General features: G+C 49.5%; 1 protein-coding gene across 1 annotated transcript; it reads right to left on the bottom strand.

Moving 5' to 3' along the window:
- Nucleotides 1-8,805: 8,805 nt before the first annotated feature.
- LOC106036719 (5-hydroxytryptamine receptor 7-like) lies at nucleotides 8,806-19,281 on the bottom strand. Its single transcript, XM_013182261.3, has 3 exons — nucleotides 18,941-19,281; nucleotides 17,503-18,056; nucleotides 8,806-10,941 (listed from the first exon to the last, which is right to left on the bottom strand). Exons 2-3 carry the CDS (start codon nucleotides 18,006-18,008, stop codon nucleotides 10,170-10,172), a joined length of 1,278 nt encoding a protein of 425 aa, XP_013037715.1. The 5' UTR covers nucleotides 18,009-18,056; nucleotides 18,941-19,281; the 3' UTR covers nucleotides 8,806-10,169.
- Between the last annotated feature and the right edge of the window lie 120 nt (nucleotides 19,282-19,401).

Raw genomic sequence — 19,401 nt, 5'->3', positions numbered from 1 at the left:
AAAGCCCTCGTGCTGGGCCAGGACCCCCCATGTACGTCTCACATTTAGGTGGAGATGCACCCACAGGAGACCCAGCTGTTGCAGGATGGACACTATAATCTGGTGCATTGGCTTCATCCCAGGTCTGACTGAGAGTTTCCAGCTAGCACTGATGTACTCGCAATTTTCCCATTAAGTTAAAGACCCATCTTAGTTATTTCTCTATATTTTTCTGTGTTATTTACTAGCTGGAAGTTTTCTAACCCATTTTGCTGTCCGATTTTAATGACATCATTGACACAGACTGTAGTTGTCCTCGGATATGTGGGATTTCTGAATCATCACCAGCCACTTATGCCAAGTGTTTTGACCCAGCTTTCCAAGACACAGCTACAGCACTAGCTGTGGCAGAGAGATACGCAGGCAGGACAGGATTTATCCATTCAAATTCAGATACCTCTGGTAGAGACACCTGCTCTGAACAAATCCCTGTGGGAGCTCTTTACAGCACCTGGAAACAAACACTCAGTGTAGGACAGAATTCATCTCATCCGCAGCAGACAGCCTAAATTTGGTCAAAAGAATCAGTTCCTTTAAAGTGTTTATTTCTTCGCATGAATGGCAATGGGAGCATTGTGTCACTACCTTAAACATGGGCAAGTGACATGTGTCCATGTTTCCCTGGGCTGCGGAGAGTTCTAAATTAAACCTAGATGAAGAGAAGTGTTTTGGTGATTCTGGGTACCAGAGAGGCCAGTGTGTCTTGACACTGCAAGGCTTTGGGAATCCATCATTGGTGCAGCCTGTGAAAGGTAAAAGAAATGTGTTTTCTAGCTAGTCTTGTTCATATCCTTTTGAAGTATTTCCTGAAAGAAATTCAAGGAAACATCTAGCCTTTAAAGTCTAGAGACAGTCCCCTATAAAGATTAGATCCTAAAATGCTCTCCTGGGAAGAGGCTGTGGGAAGGCATGGCTGTGCCGTGACCCAGAGGAAGAAAAAGAGTACACCCTCTTCAAAGAACTGCAGCTCATGCCCTTTAGCTCCATTTTACTCTGCTGAATTATTACTGCTATGCTAACAAAGCCCGTTTGGATCGCCTGAACTGAGTACCTAAATTCTGCAATGTGGGAGCGGACTCAGCCACAGGAGCTGTGAGCTGAAGAGCAACTGTGGCTGCTCTCAGGGCAAGTCATGGTATGAGAGTAACCTACTTGGATGGACAACACGTGTGTGCCAGTTCTCACGTGGAGAGGTTGCCAGAGGAGTATTTCCCCAGGCTAGAGGTGCCCTCAATATTGTCGTACAAAATTATCCTTTAGAGCCCAGGCTGTTTTGGATAGTAACCAGTGTATGGAAGTGGCCATGCCCAAGAGTCACTAGCCTTTAGGTTTGAGCTGAGCCCTTTTTGGTCACTTGTTGCCAAGTCTCTCTGGAGTAGGGGAAGGCACGGTCCCCCTCTCCATCCCTTTTTCTGCCTCCTCTTGCAACTCTGTTTGGTGATTTAGGAGACTGGGTGATAGAATTCAAACCTAATAATGGGACTGCGTTGATGTATTGATTTACTCTACATCTGATGGTTGCGCTGCTTTATTCCTCTCTGGGCTCAGTAGTATTACTTGTAGTTCATCTTCAATGATATGTCTCTCCTTGAAGCTTTTCTAAAAAATGTATTAGTGAGCTTCATAAAATGTACATGCTACAAAAAAATACAGAGGCGGAAAGGTGCTACATCATGCTGATTTCCAAAAGCAACACATCCTGGATTGCTGTTTATTTCATTTTCTTTCCCTGATCTTTGGTTCTTGCAGCATTTTCTCACAACAATGTTTTTGCTTTCTCTGTAATGTTTCTATTACTCCTGCTAACATTTTTCCAACCACAGATGCAACCTTAGATTCGTTCTAAAAGGGGTATTATAGGCAATTGCCTATTAGAAAACAACCTTACATTATAAAATGGTGAGGCAGAAAAAGTCTGAATTCATTCTTGAAGGGTCTTTGGGCTAAAACATGATTATTATTATAGTTAGCGCCAGTTTTCAAAACTTTATTGGGTGCCCCAGAGAGAGCTTCTTATTTCCAGCACTCTTTAATGTTTTTTAATGTTTCTGTTGTTAAACAAAGGACTCATCATCATCAGACATTTCTCATCAGTTTTCATTTAATTGCTAGTGGAAAAACATAAAGAAGGAAGTGAGGAAAAACAGTGAGCTGAACTTTCGGAGATCTGTTTCCCAGTGGGATTTGTAAGTAAATTGTTATTTTGGCATCAAGGCACATATATGGGTGGTGGACAATGAAGTCTAGCTACTGGAGACAGATGCCTCTTTGGTGACTATGCCAGAAACACTCTTCTTTCTCCCAATGTGCCATGAGCAGCTCCTTACAGAGAAAGGCATTGCCTGAAACCATCTGCTGCCCAGCTATTTGGAAGGCAATTTCATCCCCTGGTTTGATCTTGCAGTCCCGAGCCCCATGCTGATTACTCTTAATTTGGATGGTGTAGTTAGTTATTTATACTGCTGTTGTGCAGACCCTACAGCCCTGGGTTTGTGTTGCCAAGGTTTGGCAACCTTGAAGACTCAGAGATTCTCTGCACCCTTCTTCTCCCAGCAGTCTTCCACAATACCCAGAGGAGATTATGGCTCTGAGAGCTGGGACAGCCCCACACCTGATCTGTTTGAGCTGTTTCCCCACAGACTATTGTGTTGGCAGGTCCATGGAGGCCATGCCCAGGTGGGGCAGGAGCTCAGGGTGAGCCGTCAGGGATCTCCAAGGTGCTGGGTATTTGGATTTCACCCCAGGGACAAGGTGTCTGCAGGCACCATTACACATATCAGCCTGTTTGCATGTTGGATTTGTTCTTGCTTAAGGCTGTTGGCATTCTGATGTCTTTTGAAGATATAACAGAGAAAAGAATCCTGAGAAATGACAGCACTAAGCTCTGAGTAATGCCTCCAAGGACCTAGATAGTCAACCAGAACCATTTTCTTCAAACTGCATCGATTTCCATATGTAGCTCAGATTTTCTGACAATGCTGTAGAAATGTGGTGTTTGGAAAGAGCGCGGCTTGTTATGAAGACTGTCTCTCCTTCAGCCTTTAAGAAAAGATGAAAAAACTCCAAAGCCCTTTTTAAAAATCCCAGAATATCCTTTCCAAAGTAATTAAGAGGTAACTGTCCCATCCAATCATACCTGAGAACTACCAAAATCCTCAGCTTGGAGATCTGCACTCAGTCATGAAATGGAAGAGAAGGAACATGGCAATATGAAGTTAAAGACTGGTGGAAACCACAGGTAACCCACACGTGGCCTTGCTAGAGCATTGCAGGACCATGCCCACAACCTTTTATTGCTTCTCATTTCAGGAGAGCATCTGCTAGGCACGTGGCCACGGTTCATCTGGGTCGGTTCGTAGCAGGCACATGACGCAAACTGCTGCCCAAAGCTTTGGTCTGTGAGTCAAATGGCCGAGGCATTTCAGAATCTAAAAATGTCCATTTGGCATTCAGATTGTCTGCATTCAAATAGAAAAATCACGGGCTTAGAGCAGAGTCCCTGTGAGCTGTGCTAATCATTCACAAGCACATGGCTGTGTTGTCACGTAATGTCACCAAGCGTCTGGCTCTTGGCCACCCTCTTCCTCCCTCTTCTCCTAATTGCTGTGTTAACAGACCATTGACTGTGTTCAAAGGTTCAGAGATATGAAGCTAGAAATTGCAGAGAGGCTGCAGAAGTGGATAATAATGCAGTTTTTAGGCAACCTTTCTTATCACCTGGAAAGAGTTAATTTTCTTTGTCTTTTGCATGGGCTGGAGTACTGCAGGTTTCCAGCTGGCTACCAACATGACACACACACATCACACACACACACTGCAGCCTATAAAGATTTTCCTTTTTTTTTTTTTTTTTTTCACTGCTAGAGCAGCTCTTTGGCAAGTGGTGCAGCAGCAGACGAGTCCTGCTGCTGTCCAAGGTCCGTGAGCTTGGCAGCGGGAGCAGGAAAAGGAACAGCGCATGCAGGCTGCCTGGATCTGAGCCTGGGTGTTTCTGAAATAGCTGGGATGTGGCTGCCTTGGAGAGGCTCGGGTTCAGTGCTTGAACTCATGGATTGGGTGGGGGAGACATGGCAGAGTTAGCACGTAAATCCCAGGGGCTGAGCTAGGTGTAACGGCATGAATACAGAATCATAGGATAACCCCAGCTGGAAGGGACCCACAGGAGCCCAACGTCTGGCTCCGCACAGAACCACCAAAAAAACAGACCACGTGTCTGAGAGCGTTATCCAAATGCTTCTTGATCTCCAGCAGTCGAAGGACATGGAGCCCAACCAGTTTATGAGCATCGTCCTCCTTCAGGTTGGATGTCAGACCTTTTTCTAGTTTGGCATGCAGGGAGAGCCACCTGGACTGGGACACCACGCTGTGCTGCACCTCCACCTTCCCTGGGCCATGTTTCCACAGGCGATGCTGCCTTTTCCTCCTTTTTAGGAGAGCTGTGATGCTCTTATCATGGAGAAGCAGATATCTCAGATAGGAAACACATGGAAGCAACCCAAACAAGAGTTTTCCTATGGTGCAAACAGGTGCCCACCTGGGTGACCAAGGGGCCAAGCCCAAGGCTCACCCAGGGAGAAGTAGTGATGCTACCAAAGAGAGCTAAAGACAACTGTCTGGAAGATATATTCTGCTCCTCCCAGAATAAGGCATTTGTGTAACATCATCTTTCAATCTGAGCTTTGTTCTTGGTTTCTCGCAGAATTGTATGTTCTGTGTGAAAGATGCTGTGGTCATTGAAAGAAAGCGGGACCACATAACACAGTCTGTTTCCTTTGCTGCATGCCAGCGTGGAGAAGGGCTGGAAATAGCCACCCGTTGCCTGGGGTGTTGTTCAAGCTCTATCTCAGAATAGTGCACAAGATGGAGAGGAGGAACAGAGTCAGGGAACTGCAGATCTTGTGTGCTGAATATGAAATGTTTGCAGATAAAAATGGCGAACAAACAAAAGGGAAACCATTTCTTATGTAAGAAGACAAGTGAAAAGTGTCAAGTAGCTGATGGTTATATTGGAAATGCAACTTGAATATAACATTCAAAACAGAAGGAGCTGTTGCACATGACAGGTAGGAGATCTGTAAATTGTCTTGCCAAAGAATGTGGTACTAAATATTTACATGAGCTTGAGTGGGAGACTAGAGAAATCATCCAATTTGTAGAATAACTAGGTCGGAAGGGAAAGTTTGATATCTCTGGTCCCGCTCAAAGGAAAGAGAGCTTCAAAGGTAGATCAGGCTGCTCAAGTCCTGGTCCAGATGAGGCTTTAATGCCTCTGAAGAAGGACGTTTCCCACATCTTTCCTCTAATCCCACTCAAGGCAGTGGCTGGCCACAATCCGTCCTCCCCTTCACCTCCTGGCCATGCCCCGAGCTGCTGGGTGCCCCAGCCTGGGCTGCTACATGGGGTTCTCCTAGTCCAGAGGCAAGAGCTCACATATATCTTTGGAAAAAGAGGCCGTGGTGGTTACAGGGAAGCTTGCCCAGAAACCATGTCGAAGCAGGAAATTTTCTGAACTAAAATAGATGGATGCTTTGACAGTAGTGGAGAGTGTGAGGGCGTATGATCCACACTCACCTCGTTTCAGTGTTCTTCCCCAGGCTTCTCCTTATGTCACCTGCTGGGGAAGTGCTCCTGGCTACATTTTTTTTTTCCCCCCACTGCAACCATTCTTTATGCTAACCCCTGGATACGCAGAACTACTGCACAGCCCCACTTTTCAAAGCTGAAAGGTGTCTGAGAGACACAGGAACCCTGATAGTCCTGGTGCCTGGGGGATTTATGTGCTTTGATCTGATCCAAAGCCATTCAAAAAATCCAACCTTCAGTCCTTGATGAACTTGGGGTGAGAAGCAGCTCCAGCAGGTCTGGAGGAACTTCACAAGCAATTTTTGTTTTCATTCAAGAGCAAAGAAAGCTGCAAACAGAAGGAGTTGGGGGCTTTTTTGTACTCTAAAATTGTACAAATTGTAAAACATTTGTACCCCCCCCTTGTTGGGGGCTTTTATAACACATTTATGGTGTGTAGCATCTCCCTGATAGTGGTACTGGCCCTACCTTTACACTGTGCATCCCATGGGAGAGCTGGGGTGTCCTGTCCCTCTCCTGTGGGCACTACTACAGCTGGGAACCCCAGCTGCTGGGGAGGGAATATGGCAGAGGTCTACAATCCATAACTGGCCTGGGGAAGGTGAATGGGGAGAATGATCCCTCATTCTCCTTTCTAATGCAAAGGTTAGCCAGCCTAATGAGCTCAACAGACAGCAGGTTCAAAATGAGGGAAAGGAGATAGTTCTTCACCTGCAAAAATAATTAGATTGTGGAACTCATTGTCTCAGGATGTCAGAGTAGGAAAAGCATAAATAGGTTAGAAGAGAAGCATCCATGGGAAGTTATTAAACAAGAGCGCTTCTGGCTCAGGAAGTTACTGAACCTTTGATTGCTGGGGCAGAGGAGGATGCACTAGAGGTACCACAGCAGCTTTGCCGGGCTTCAGTCTCTCTCTGTAAGCATCCACCATTTACAGGGGTGGGGTCCAGGGATAGATTAGCACCAGTCTGACATGGAGAAGCTCTCCTAATAATGTGTGACCGTCAGGAGATGGCAGCAGCGGCAGGACCCGAGCGGAGGTGAGAAACGTGGGGATTTTGCTGAGCTGTCCTCGCGGCTCTCCAGCACACGTTTCCCATCCACAAAAGTGCTGACTTCAGAGGATCTGGGAGGTCTGGTGCTCTTTGAGCAGAGACACGCAGGGCTTTCACCACCTTGGGCTTGTCGTTACATCTCGAGCTGATCTCCGCTGCCTTTGCTCAACGCCGTTGTCAACATTTTCCAAACCCCAGCTGGGGCAGCCCTAGGGGTTTGTCAGAATTGTCTTTGCTCTCCAGATCACTTTTGCGTGCATTTCTGTACATATTTCCTCTGCACACAGAGTGGAATAAAGAGCTGACTTGAGACCTACTCATTTTATGCCTGAATTACTCCAATTTTCTCTGCCCGAGGCTCCTCATTCTTTCTGACTGCATTGCTACTAGTCTGCTGGGAATCTCTCATTGCCTGTGAAAGTTTCTCTTGCCCTCCTAAATTGATACTTTTCTCAAGGAACTCCGATTTTTGCCTCTTAAATCTTACATGGTTTGGTTGGACACTTGCATGCACACTTACCTTGGTTTCAAAATGGCTCTGATTTTTTTTAAGCATTTTTTTTTTTTACAGATGCTAAATGCATTGATTCCTGTCTGATTAAAATAATACACAACAAAACACGGAGTATTTTCAGCACGATTTAGCAGCACATCTACAAGGGTCTTGACTGGCTTAACTAAACGGTTGGTGCTCACTCGTGCATGGAGAAGGCCTTGCTGTCTTTGGATGCACGCTATTTTGTTTAATCTAAGCACAATCTCATCTTGGAGAGTTAAAAGACAAGAGTTTAAGCTGAAGTCAATACAGTTTGGGACAGTAAGTGCTGGAAAGATCAAGCAAGTCACCTCATTATTTGTGCGCAAAATGTTTTGTTTCGATGAATCTATCTTGTCACATTTAAATGGTTTTGGATGTAAGCTTTTCCAATAGTTTCTGGGAACAAAGCTATTCATTCAAGCGGAACTATAGCTAAAAATGAAATAATAGTAGTAGTAGTAACAATAATAATAATAATAATAATAGTATGATCAGACAGATAACTGTAGACCAAAATAAAACGTTCAATTCCAGAATAAGCGTTGATTTTTAGATTAAAACAAAAACAAAAACAAAAACAACATTTTTCTTGATCCCTAACTTACAAGAAGTTTTGCTTTGGACCATCCAGAATCATATTCTTTCCTCTTCTCTTTTTCCTCCAGAAGAACCATCAAACAAAAAACCTCTACTATCCATATGACTTCATTTAAAAGAATCAAACACTTTTTCAAGGCTCTTCTACAGTCTATTTTTAAGTAGCGCTAGACATGCCACCAGAACAAGGATATTCAGTGGAATTAAATAAGATTATGAATTTTGAAGGCAGTTTAAGAACCCATAATGCGGAAAATGAGTAAAACCATGTCACTATGACCTTATGCATATATATATATATATATACACAACAGCAGAACAACCAGACTTGCTGTGTGCCGAATGTGAAGTGGGTTGTCTTGGGACCTTCACATCCGGATGAGACATTCTGAATTAGCAGCTGGTTAGTTTTAATCCAGACGGAGCAGTCAAAAGGGCACTGCTAGCTCTGTGGCAGGGAAGGAGGTGGGGAGCCCAGGGAGGAAACCAGACCCTGAAGCAAATTCATGTCCCTGTGGCTGGCCAGATCCAGTGACCAGCTGCTGCTAAAATATTGTGATAGAGCTGATGCTGCCCGCGGTGTTTTCTGGAAGGAGAGGGTTTGTCTTTGATAAGCTGGTTCTGAGCCATCTCAGGCAAAGTGTGCCCTAGAGACATGGTATTGGGGGGACCTGTTGTAGGGACCTGGAAGCAGAGACATCAGGAGAAACTGCAGTCAAGCTGGGGAAAGGTGATGAGTAGCAAAGTGCACCAAGGTGGCCAGGCACTGACATGGGAAAGAGGTTTAGCACACATTCATGTGGGGGTAATGTGGAAGAAGGACAGTGAGGGTATGTGCACGCCTTGTCCTGCCTTGTTGTGTCCCTGGGAATCTCTGTTTTGCAGGATGTAAGGCCACAGGTCATCACAGGGACACCGCTCAGGTTTTCCTGGGCAATGACATCCCTCCTTGGCAGAACATTGCAGGACACATCCTAAATACTGGCATATAACTAGGCAGTTCAATGAGGCTGGGTTTCATGCTGGTTCTGGACAGGACTACGTGACTGTGGAGTTGCACAGCAGCCTCTGAGCCAAAGGGGCTAGGCTCTGAATGTGAAGCAGGAGACCAACTGGACACCTTGCTGTGCCCAACCTCTTGGCCCCTTGGGACATTCCCAGTGAGCTTGAGCCAGTTGCCCTGCTCATTTGGAAACTTGTGGATCACCAGTCTAAACTGGACACCCTGTTGAAGAAAAACAAGGTCAAAAGCAAAGGGGGCTGCAGGAAGACAAGCCCTATCATCACATGAACATAAACCCAAATGCCCAAAGAAAATACACAGAAATAAAGAAACCAGTCTGTATTTTTTAAAAAAAGATACATCACTTTTAGTGTATTTTTTCAAGCTTGCTGGACATCATACTGAAGCACTGTAAAGCTGTCAGAGAAATTATATACTTTTTTCTGTTGTCAACCAAAGCGTGCTTTTATAGCGTCAATTAACCACAAATTATGAACACACATCACTTGTCTGAAAATGAATTAGAGTACACCCCAATGAACACATCCATCCTTTGCTCACTGGCCATCTCCCTGATGAGGACGCCATCAGATTGTCCTATCCAACCACAGAGGGAACTTGGTGTTCAGTTGTGTTGCATCCCGCGAGCGCGCCTCTTTCAAGTGCCGCAGTGCTACAGTGTGAGGGGAAGGAGGGTCATTGGTATAACGGCTCTGACGTGCAAACCTGGACACGAGCTCAGTGTGCAGAACGCAATTACATCGGTGGGAAGAGTTCCTATAAGCTGGGATGTCATGAGTGCCTGGATCTATGATGGAGCCTGTAGCTGCTGTTGTAGCTGATGAGAGAAGTGCAGCCAGCATCATCTTTACACAGTACGTCCTGTGCTCTCCACTGACCTTAGAGCCCTTTTTGAAGGTGGAGAGCCATAGTTTATCAAGGTTTTTTTTTGTTGTTTTGTTTGTTTTGTTTTGTTTTGGTTGGTTAGGGGAGGGGAGGAGTTGCTTTTCCTTTATTTTTTTATTTTTTATATTTTTTTAACAGATGGGAAAACCGAGGCACAGAGAGGTGGTGTGACTTGCCCACAGTTGGTGGTAGACCTTGGATCCCTCCCGGTCTCAGCTCCCACCTTGGGCATGGTGAGAAGGGAAGGCTGCCCGCTCGTTCCCCCGCAGGGCAAGGAGAGCGGCGTCTCCTCCTGGGGTGAGGGAAGGGTGCCGCTCTCAGCAGCGACATCTGATGGGGGCAACGGCACGCGTGGTTTCTTCCAGCCCCGAGGGGGGGGGGAAAGCAAGGAACCTGAAATGGAGGGGCAGGAGTTCATCGGTCAGGCACTGAGCTAGAGGACACGGCTCTACAGGATGCATTCGTGCCTCTCTGTGGCTTTCAGGGCCTCGTGCATGCTGGCGGCGGAGAGTCTCCTGTTGATGTTCCTGTACCTACACCTCAGGAGGTTCCAGAAAGTAGTCCTCAAGTCTCGGTTAAAGAAAGCGTAAATCAAGGGGTTGATGAGGGAGTTGGTGTACCCCAGCCAGAGCAGAGTCCTCTCCAACCGCAGCGGCATGCAGCTGCAGTGGATGCCGCAGATAAAAGGCCGAGCCGTCGACATCAGGAAGAACGGGAGCCAGCAAAACGTGAAGGCCCCAACGATGATACCGAGGGTCCTGGCCGCTTTTTGCTCCCGTTTGAAGATGGAAATGTTCTTTCGGTCTTGCCGGAGCAGTTTGGAGAGGGTGGCGCATTCCTCCACCGCCTTGGTGCGCTTGGAGCTGTGGTGGCCCCGGCTGGAGGCCTCCAGGCAGTAGACACCCTCCTCTTCATAGTGCTTGGGGAAGTTCATGAAGCGGTGCTTCTCGGCGCTCACCTTGGCGGCTTTGTAGATCCGGCTGTACATGACGAGCATGACTGCCATGGGGATGTAGAAGGCAACCCCCGTGGAGTAGACCGTGTACCCGAAGTCCTGGCTGATGAGACAGACCCTCTCCACCGTGACGTTCTTGGCCCAGCCGAAGAGAGGAGGAAGCGTGATGGAGGCGGACAGGAGCCAAACGATGAAGACCATCTTGGCCATCAGCTTCCCGTTTTGTCTCACGGGGTATGTCAGCGGCCGGGTGATCCCCAGGTACCTGGAAAAAGAAGAGTTGCAAAGCTTAGGAGAAGTGTTGCAGAGCTTAGGAGGGTTGCAAGATATGACTGCATTTGGTTGGTGCTGGGTGATTTTCATCCCTCATCAGCTTTCCATGCTCCATCACAGGAGGATTTCAGCCTTGGAGAGGGAAAAAGAAGTGAATTCCCCACATGAAATTCACAAGAAGGGAATTCCCCAACTTCACACACTTCAGCTCTCTAGCCTAAAATCCCATTTCAGTTTTTTTCCCCTGCTTTCTTGCAGCCAACCCGTGCATGACACAAGATGCCATTGAATTGCTGAGGTCAGTCTGGGCTCCACGTGGCTTCCTTGGGATTAAAAAATCTTAAGAAAAGCTTAGTTTTCTACCAGAACTAGTTTGTACAGAGAACTCACAACAAATTCCAGTGATGGCACGTAGATCACTCCAGCCTATTGCCCACCCAGGGAAACCCCCAGGAAGGAGAGGGGTGGTCCACAGACTAATGCTTGCACACCGCATTCAGTACAACACATCATCCCCCTCTCCATCCAGCCTGCAATATTAGGGCAAACCCAAATGTTCCTGCAACATCTGCTGGAAATGATCTTTGGAAACCAAGACCGGATCAAGTGCCTATTGCAAACATCTGGAGCAGGCTGCTCCCATGGATGGCTGTTTGCTCCTGAAGAGGTGGTGTCCCTGGGGAGTTAAATGGATGGAAGTCCCAGTGGGAGATGCCAAAAGCCTGTGGTGACCCATGGATTCATAAATTTTGATGCCTGGAGTTATTAATCTTGTTAGTCTGATTGAAGGGGGATGGAGACAACATCAGCTACTACATCAGCTCCTGGTTAGACTACAGCATGTGATTTTTGAAACATCCCCAGGCTTGGGAGGATTTGTATGACTTAGGCATTGTGTCAACTGTTAGTTGATAAGTTGCAATTGTACACTAATAAATCAGCAGGGATTTGGCCACTGCCAGCCCGTGTTCCCACTGGAAAACCTCCTATTCCATCTCAACGACTGCAAAAAAACCCTCCAGCTGTTGCGTGGTTTTAGGTTACAGCCTCTTTGCCTCAAACCCTGGCCGCTGTCAGGAATTTGTAGGCATTTTTAGGCAGGATCAAGTCACCTCTGAATTGCCTGGGATAAACTGGGTCAGGCCGGAGGGGAAGTGAGAACAGCAGCTGTATGGACAGTTTTTTTGCTAAAAGCATTTCTGGGGAAGAACGGACTTTTCTCCCAAAAGGAAAATTTCTGCGGAGAATTGTACTCCTGCTGTATCATTATTTTTTTTTTTTTTCCAACGCTCAAACCATCTCACTGTAGGTGTTAGCAGATTTTTCTTCCCTGATTTTTTTTTCCTTCTCCAAATCCTCCCCCAGGAGTGGAAAAAGACAGAAATTAAAAAAATTATCCAAGTCTCTGTTCCCTCCCCAGTGCCAAATAAATTCAAAGCCCAAACTATTCTCACCTGAATCCCAAATAAAATGAATTTTACTTCATTCGATGAATTATTCTTTTTCTATTTTTGTCTGTATTTTCTTCAGATGGTCTAAGTCACAAAACAAACAAACAAACAAAAAAAAATACAAACCAAGCACAACTCTACACACCCACCGATGTTGTTTGAACACCCAGAGGTGGCACAGACAGCAGGATGATGTTTCTGGGTGTGAAGGCAATGCAATCTCTCAAGAAAAGACTTTTAACCCCATAAACCCTTGGAAAACCTGTCTGCATTGGGAAGGATGAGACCTGGTGGGATGGCGATGGGCAACGGGGATGGTTTTAGTGCTGTACTTCCAAAAAATACCACCTCGTCCTTCTTGCCTGTTCTGAGCTCGGTGAGAATGGGGCTGAAGGATTGGGATGGAGAGATGCTGCCCCAAATCCCTCCTGCTGCAGGCTCGGTGGCCTTTGAGCTGGGAGGGACCCATGCCCCGCTGGTGCATCTCCAAATTCAGTACCCAAAAATCACAAATCCAGGCCAAGAACTTTGCACGCTAATATCTGCTGCGCTTTGTGATGTCCTTTGTTATGCCATCACCGAGGTTTCTTTAGAAGCCGATCCACTCGGGATTTGCTGAAACTTCAAGGAATTTACAGGCTAGCCCAGCAAAATGCACAGTGACGAGATTTAAAAGGCAGACAGAGCTGACACAATTCATCCACGGGTGCCCTGTGCCGTCACTGCTGGAGGACACGGGGCCGTTTTGGGGTCTCTGACTATGGCTGTGATGAGAGACCAGCATCCACAGCAGTGCGGGAGGTGCGCTTGCACGGGCAGGCACTGGGATGTAAATCAAATTCCCTCGCTCTGATTCATTTGTGTGTGTGTGTTGTTGTTAATCAAGTTTAGCGGTAATCAGGTAACAAAAGCCAGTTCCTGGAACAGTGATTTGCTGGAGATTTGTGCGACTTTGCGGGACCGTGCCACGCCGAGCTGATGGTGACCAATTTTTGCTGTTCCATCAAAAAAATAATAAAAAAATAAAAGGGATGTTCCACATCCCTGCTCCACTGGTGCAGCCCGAGCCCTGCCCCAGCCCCCTGGACCAACAGATTCAGGACATTTATTCCAAGCTGAACGGCAACCACTGAATCCTTACATCAGGGATTAAATAATAAAGGGAAGCAAAACCTCTCCAAGGTGCTCCCATCTCCGTGCTGCAGCCGGTGAGCTGGGAGAGGACCAACTCACACCCGTGCAGGTCAGCTGAGACCAAACGAACCCAGAGCTGAGGTTTCCTGAACCCCACTCTTTTGCTACACCCCATTTGGCCTTTTTTTTTTGGTCAAGTTTAAGCTCCGTACCTGCTTCCAGGCTTCATCCTGCTGAAGGAGAAGAGACCTCCAGGTGGAGGATGGTGGGAAGCTGGGGGTCAAGTGCCCATGCCCAAAGCCAGGGGTGGTGGGAGCACCCACGGGAGCTAGTCGTCCAGCTGGAGTTATAGCACAGGGACCCACATGGCCTGGGACACACTCAGACGAAGGACAAAGGAGAGGCAAACCAGAAAAGTGCAGGTTTCATCCCCTGACTCTTTCAGGAGGCATCCCTTCTACCGGGGACAACATCAGTTTGGAGCCTACTATCTGATTTCGGGTAGGAAACACTCACCAAGGAGAAGGAAGAGCTCCAGTCTCTGCCTGGGAAATGGGCAGAGACTTTTTCCTCCACCAAGAAAATTTTAAACACTTTGAGGGGCTACTTTTATCAGTGGCTTGGCATTTTTACAGGGCTTCATCAAAAGCTGAACATCCGAACGTTTTTTTTTTTTTTTTTCCTTTTTTTTTTTTTTTTGGCAATAAAGAATCTATAACTTTGGCAGGCTTTTATATAAGAAAAATGTAAGAGAAAGATAGACGTTTCCAGCATATATTTTTTTCTGATTTAAAAGAAAATCAATCAAACTCCCCTTCAGACAAGACTCGTTCTACCAGCTTCAATCAAGAGGCTTTTAGAAAGCGCTCTGCATTAATAATCAATAGTAGCAGCCTACGTTTTAATAGTACCTGTCATCTTGGGCAAACCGAGCATCTTTTATACCTAAGCTAACCAAAGTGTGAGGACACTTTGGCCATCGATAAAAATTACGACCTCCTCTCTGGTAGGAGCAGGCAGCTGCCTGACGGTGCGGACCACATCGCCATCAGGACAGGACTAGAGGAAGCATTGATGCTATCAGATGATCTTTAAGGTCATTAGATGATCTTTAAGGTCCCTTCCAACCCAAACCATCTGTGGTTCGATGATTCTGTGCATCCCAGGATATGCCGAGGGAAGGAAGTACCGGTGCTGTCCCTCTTCTTTCTTGCAGGGCAGGAGAAATTGGAAACTGGTGGAAATTTCAGTAAGCCCCCCGTTGAACAGCCTTTTCATCTCTTTTGGAGCAAGAATTGCAGGTTCTGTGAAGCTCAGCAACCCTTTTGTTTTAGCTCTGCTTTGTCTCAGCACAGAAGCTGAAATGTCTGATTTTGGAGATGTTTCCGGCAGGGGTTAAGCCCCAGATCCTGCCCATCCCAAGGCCAGGAGGTGACCATACAGGCATGGTCCTGGATCCCTCCACCCACCTCCATCGACTGCCTGGGGGAGTGAGGCTGGTGGGTTGACGAGGAGCAATGATGACTTTTGGGGTGCTCAGGGCAATCCCTGCAGCTCGCAGCCTGTTCCTGGGGACCCTTGGGGCAGAAAGCAGCGGGATAATGCCCCAGCCACCTGCTAGTTCCTCAAGGGCATCAGAGGACATCCCAAATATTCCCCTTCCCTCCTTGAGCATGGGATGGACTGAGCCCATCCAGCTGTCCAAGCCTGAGGTGGGTGCAGCCATGGGGACATCCACCCCGTTCTGCTGCCCCACTGGCCCTCCCTTGGCTGAAATTACAGCCTTTTACTCTTTTTCTCTTGTCCCCTGCATCTCTGAAAACTCCTCTCACACTGCTCAACTTCAACATTTTTTTTGGGGGGGGATGAAGGTCTGCGAGCAAATGCCTCGCATCATGGAACAGTCCCTGCATGGATGCACACAAGGAGCGAGCCCGTGCTAGGAGAGCCGGGCTCTGCAGCAGCCTCCTGCCCTCCCAGCACCTTCCTCCATCACCCTGTTGAGGTCTGAATCCCAGAAGGGTCAAGATTTGTCTAAAAAACACCAAAACCTGTGCTGGTTCCTTTGCTGCAGCTCCCTTTTCCTCACCCAAAAAGGACAGCGGGTCTTGCACAGCCAGCACCGGCGATGCTGCAGCAGGGATCAGAGATGGGTGCAGGGGTGCTGGAAGCATTTTTGGGATGCTGTAGGATGCTGACCTTCTTCGGGGCTCCTTGGAACCCTCCAAAGCTCGTCTGGATGTGCTGGGAAGGGATGTGCCTTCAAAAAGTCGGGTGCCCACAAGCACCTCCATCATTTTCCTGTGGAAGGAGTTTGTGCCGCGGTCTGCACGAATGGGTTGTAATGGTTGTCCTAAAGGGTCTGTCCTGGGTGGTGTGTTTGGGGCGGGGGTCTCCAAAAGAGGGATGGGGAATGAAGATGAGGAAGGGGATGGGGAAGAAGGAAGGGAAGGGAAGGGAAGGGAAGGGAAGGGAAGGGAAGGGAAGGGAAGGGAAGGGAAGGGAAGGGAAGGGAAGGGAAGGGAAGGGAAGGGAAGGGAAGGGAAGGGAAGGGAAGGGAAGGGAAGGGAAGGGAAGGGAAGGGAAGGGAAGGGAAGGGAAGGGAAGGGAAGGGAAGGGAAGGGAAGGGAAGGGAAGGGAAGGGAAGGGAAGGGAAGGGAAGGGAAGGGAAGGGAAGGGAAGGGAAATATTGGGAAAAGAAAATTTGGAAAGCAAAGCCAATCTGATTCATACATAGCTGCTGCTTTGCTCCTCACTCATCCAGAGGAGACGTTCACATATCCCGTTGCTGCATTTGCTCCCTTCCCTCTCACCAAGGCAGACTTTTCTCCTGACAGCTCTGGCTACACCTGCTTTTTAGGAACAGGCTGTTTACGGAAGCACAGCAAGTTCAGCAGCAGAGCAGGACCTCTCCGTGCGGTCGGCCGGGGATTTTGCTCTCCGACCAGCAGCGCCTGGTCAGAAAAACCTGCTGTGGGAGCAGAGGCTGGCAGGGGAGAGGGCTTGGGAGCGTGAGATGCTGCTCGCTGCTGCAGCAGCCCGGTTTTCTCTGGCCTTTCTGCTTTGTCAGCCAGTGCCACACTGGAATGGCAAGCTACCAGGGTGGTGGCATGGCCACTGTGGCCAGGACACGGGCACGGGTGGCTACAAACACCAGCTCATGGCTGGAGGCACGCAGGCTCTTATCACCAACCAGCCCGGCTTGCGGTGCCAGCATAAACCAAACCAACCCCCCCCCCCCCCCCCCAAGAAAGCCAGCGTGCGCGTCAGATCTGGATCCGTCCCACCGGCTCGTCAGCACAATGTCCCTAATGACGCAGCTGCTATAATTAGCCCCACGGGGGTGCTGGCTTGCCCGAGTCTCGCCAGTTTGCCAGACGGGCTCGGCCTTTCCCTCTCCGCTCCAGGTGTGGGAGCTGAAGCCAGCAACACCCCACAAATGCACACATTGAGCTACACCAGGGGTTTCTGGATTTGGGGTACCAGGGGTTTCTGGGTTTGGGGTGGGCTGGGGGAGCTGCCGGCACCCTTGGCCAAGGCACGAGCCCGGGGAGCAGCAGAGCATCGGACTGGGCTCCTGATGCTCCATACCTGGATTTTCACAGCATATGCACTTTTTTTTTTTGTTTTGTTGAATGCTTTTATGGCCCAACCTCCTTCCGTGGAGCTGCGGATGGGCAAAGTCTATCCCCTAGGCTCTGTTCCACCAGCCAGGGAAGAACACGAAGCAGCTGCACAGAGGGGGAGGACTAAGCAAGGACTTAGAGAAGTTACCCAAGAAAGCACCTTAAGCTCAGCTCCTCCAAAGGGCACCTAATCCATACCGAAAGCCCTCACCCACCTTGCACACCCAGAAAACACATGCAGCAGCACCGACCCAAGACGAACATGATTCTGGTGAACGAACAAAATCCTGGTGGCCCCCAACCAAATAGTAAAGCCTGCATGGCATCCGCCTCCCCCCTTACCTGTCCACACTGATGATGCACAAGGTCATGATGGAGGCGGTGCAGCACATCACGTCCATGGCGATAAAGACGTTGCAAAACACCTTCCCGAAGAGCCACTCTCCCCCCAGCAGGTCCGTGATGGTCACGAAAGGCATGACAGCGAAGGCCACCGACAGGTCGGCGGCCGCCAGGGACACCACCAGGTAGTTGGAGGGCTGCCGGAGCTTCTTGACGATGCAGACGGAGATGATGACCAGCCCGTTGCCCGCGATGGTGGTGAGGATGATGATGGAGAGCACGGCTCCGATGACGATCTTCTCGGTGTCCCCATAGAGCAGGATCTCCTCGCCGCAGTCCGTGGCGTTGGTGAGGTTGGAGGAGGGCAGCTCTGGCTCGGCTGAGGAGGGTTCCTCAGGCATGAAGGGATTCGGGAGAGCTTTCCGAGCCGGGTGCTGCTGCTCTGCGTTCCCCACGAAGAGAAGGTGCTGCTCCAGAAACCTCCTGGGGCCAGCCCTCAGCAGCATGCTCTGAGCTCACCGCGGCGGGCAGCGGCGTTCTCCCAGCAGTGACACCTCCAGCGACAAACCAGAACATTTTATCGCAATCAGGCAACGAAAATAAAACACCCCCCCCTCTCCCTCCCCTCCCCAGCCCTCTCTCTTTTCCCCCAGAGCTGCGGCTGGGTCTCACGTGCTCGGCAAGGAGCCGCTTCCCAAGTCTGCGTGAAGGCGCGCGGTTTGCGGGAGGATGCTCGGGGAGAGCTCGCCCCCACTATTCAAGCAGCACAGGCTGCCCGCTCCGTCTGCAATGGCTGCCTAATTGCCTGCTTTTCCAGAAGGACAGACACCAGCAGATAATTGTGCTTGCTCGTGTTGCCTCGCCTTGCTGCCGAGCCATGCTGCTGCTCCTCTTTAAGGCGTAAATCCCGGCAAACGCCCTGCACCTACAGGCGTGTTCCCCCGTGTGAACACAGGAGAGGGGGGTGACAGCACAGCCACAGCTGCAAAACCCGTGCCCACACATCTCCTGCGGGTGTCAGCACACAAACTTCAGCCCCAAGGCTGCAAACCCATGCACGGGGGGTGTCACAGCCGCACACGATGCCGTACACAGGGCACGCGTAGCATCACTGCCCCGGGTACCACGCAGGTCAGGGCTTCCCAGAGCCCTGGGCATCCCCCCGAGCATACGAGAGCCCCCACGAGCACAGCCACACTCCCACTCCTTTACTCACCCCTGTGAGTATTTCCCAGCCATCGGTGGGGAAACTTTGGGGTAGGGCTCGCCCGGTGCAGGGCTCACCCAGTGCAGGGATCCGAGCATCACGCACAACCCGCATCTTGCTTCTTCAGAGCCCCTTTTCCCCTCGAAGGGAGCTTTAATAAACCCGAACCATATCGCAGCCCCCTCCTCCCCTTCACGTTCTCCCCTCCCAGGGCGATGGGGATCCCGTTACCTGTGCCGAGGGGGTGAGACATCCTCCAAGCGAGCCCCTGCGAGCTCCGGGCAGGAGAGAAAGCGAAGAGCCACCCCCGGAGCATCCTCCTTCCCTCCCCGGTCCCTCCCACCGCCCCTCCCAGGCAGGGACCCCGATGCTCCAGGCTCTGCCCGAGCCCCAGGGGAGAGCAAGGACCAGGGAGGGATGGGGGGGGGGGCAGAGAGCAAAAGCCGGGTCCTTGCACCCTGCAGGAGCCTGGGGACCCGGAGGGGGGGGCTGGAATTTGGGCAGCTGCCCCTGGATGCGATCCTGCGGCGAGGAGAAGCCTGTGCGAGTGAGATCAGGCTCTGGGGGCGTGCAGGACCGGGAGCAGCCTTCCCTGCTTTTTTTTTTTTTTTCTTCCAGGATTGCCAAGGGGATTATTTTGCAGGAGGGGGGTTCTTTCCCCGCTCCCTGCCTTTTTTTCCCCCACCCTGCTG

The sequence above is a fragment of the Anser cygnoides genome, chromosome 4, assembly GCF_040182565.1.
Source record: "Anser cygnoides isolate HZ-2024a breed goose chromosome 4, Taihu_goose_T2T_genome, whole genome shotgun sequence".
NCBI lineage: Eukaryota > Metazoa > Chordata > Aves > Anseriformes > Anatidae > Anser > Anser cygnoides.
The sequence above is the reverse complement of the archived record's forward strand: the minus strand, read 5'-3'. Positions and strand labels throughout refer to the sequence as shown.

Excerpts from the sequence above, each read along its gene's own strand:
- LOC106036719 (XM_013182261.3), bottom strand. The coding sequence starts at position 18,008 with ATGCTGCTGAGGGCTGGCCCCAGGAGGTTTCTGGAGCAGCACCTTCTC. Across the intron at positions 10,942-17,502 it reads TGCATCATCAGTGTGGACAG|GTACCTGGGGATCACCCGGC; the intron begins GTAAGGGGGGAG and ends TTCTTTTTCCAG.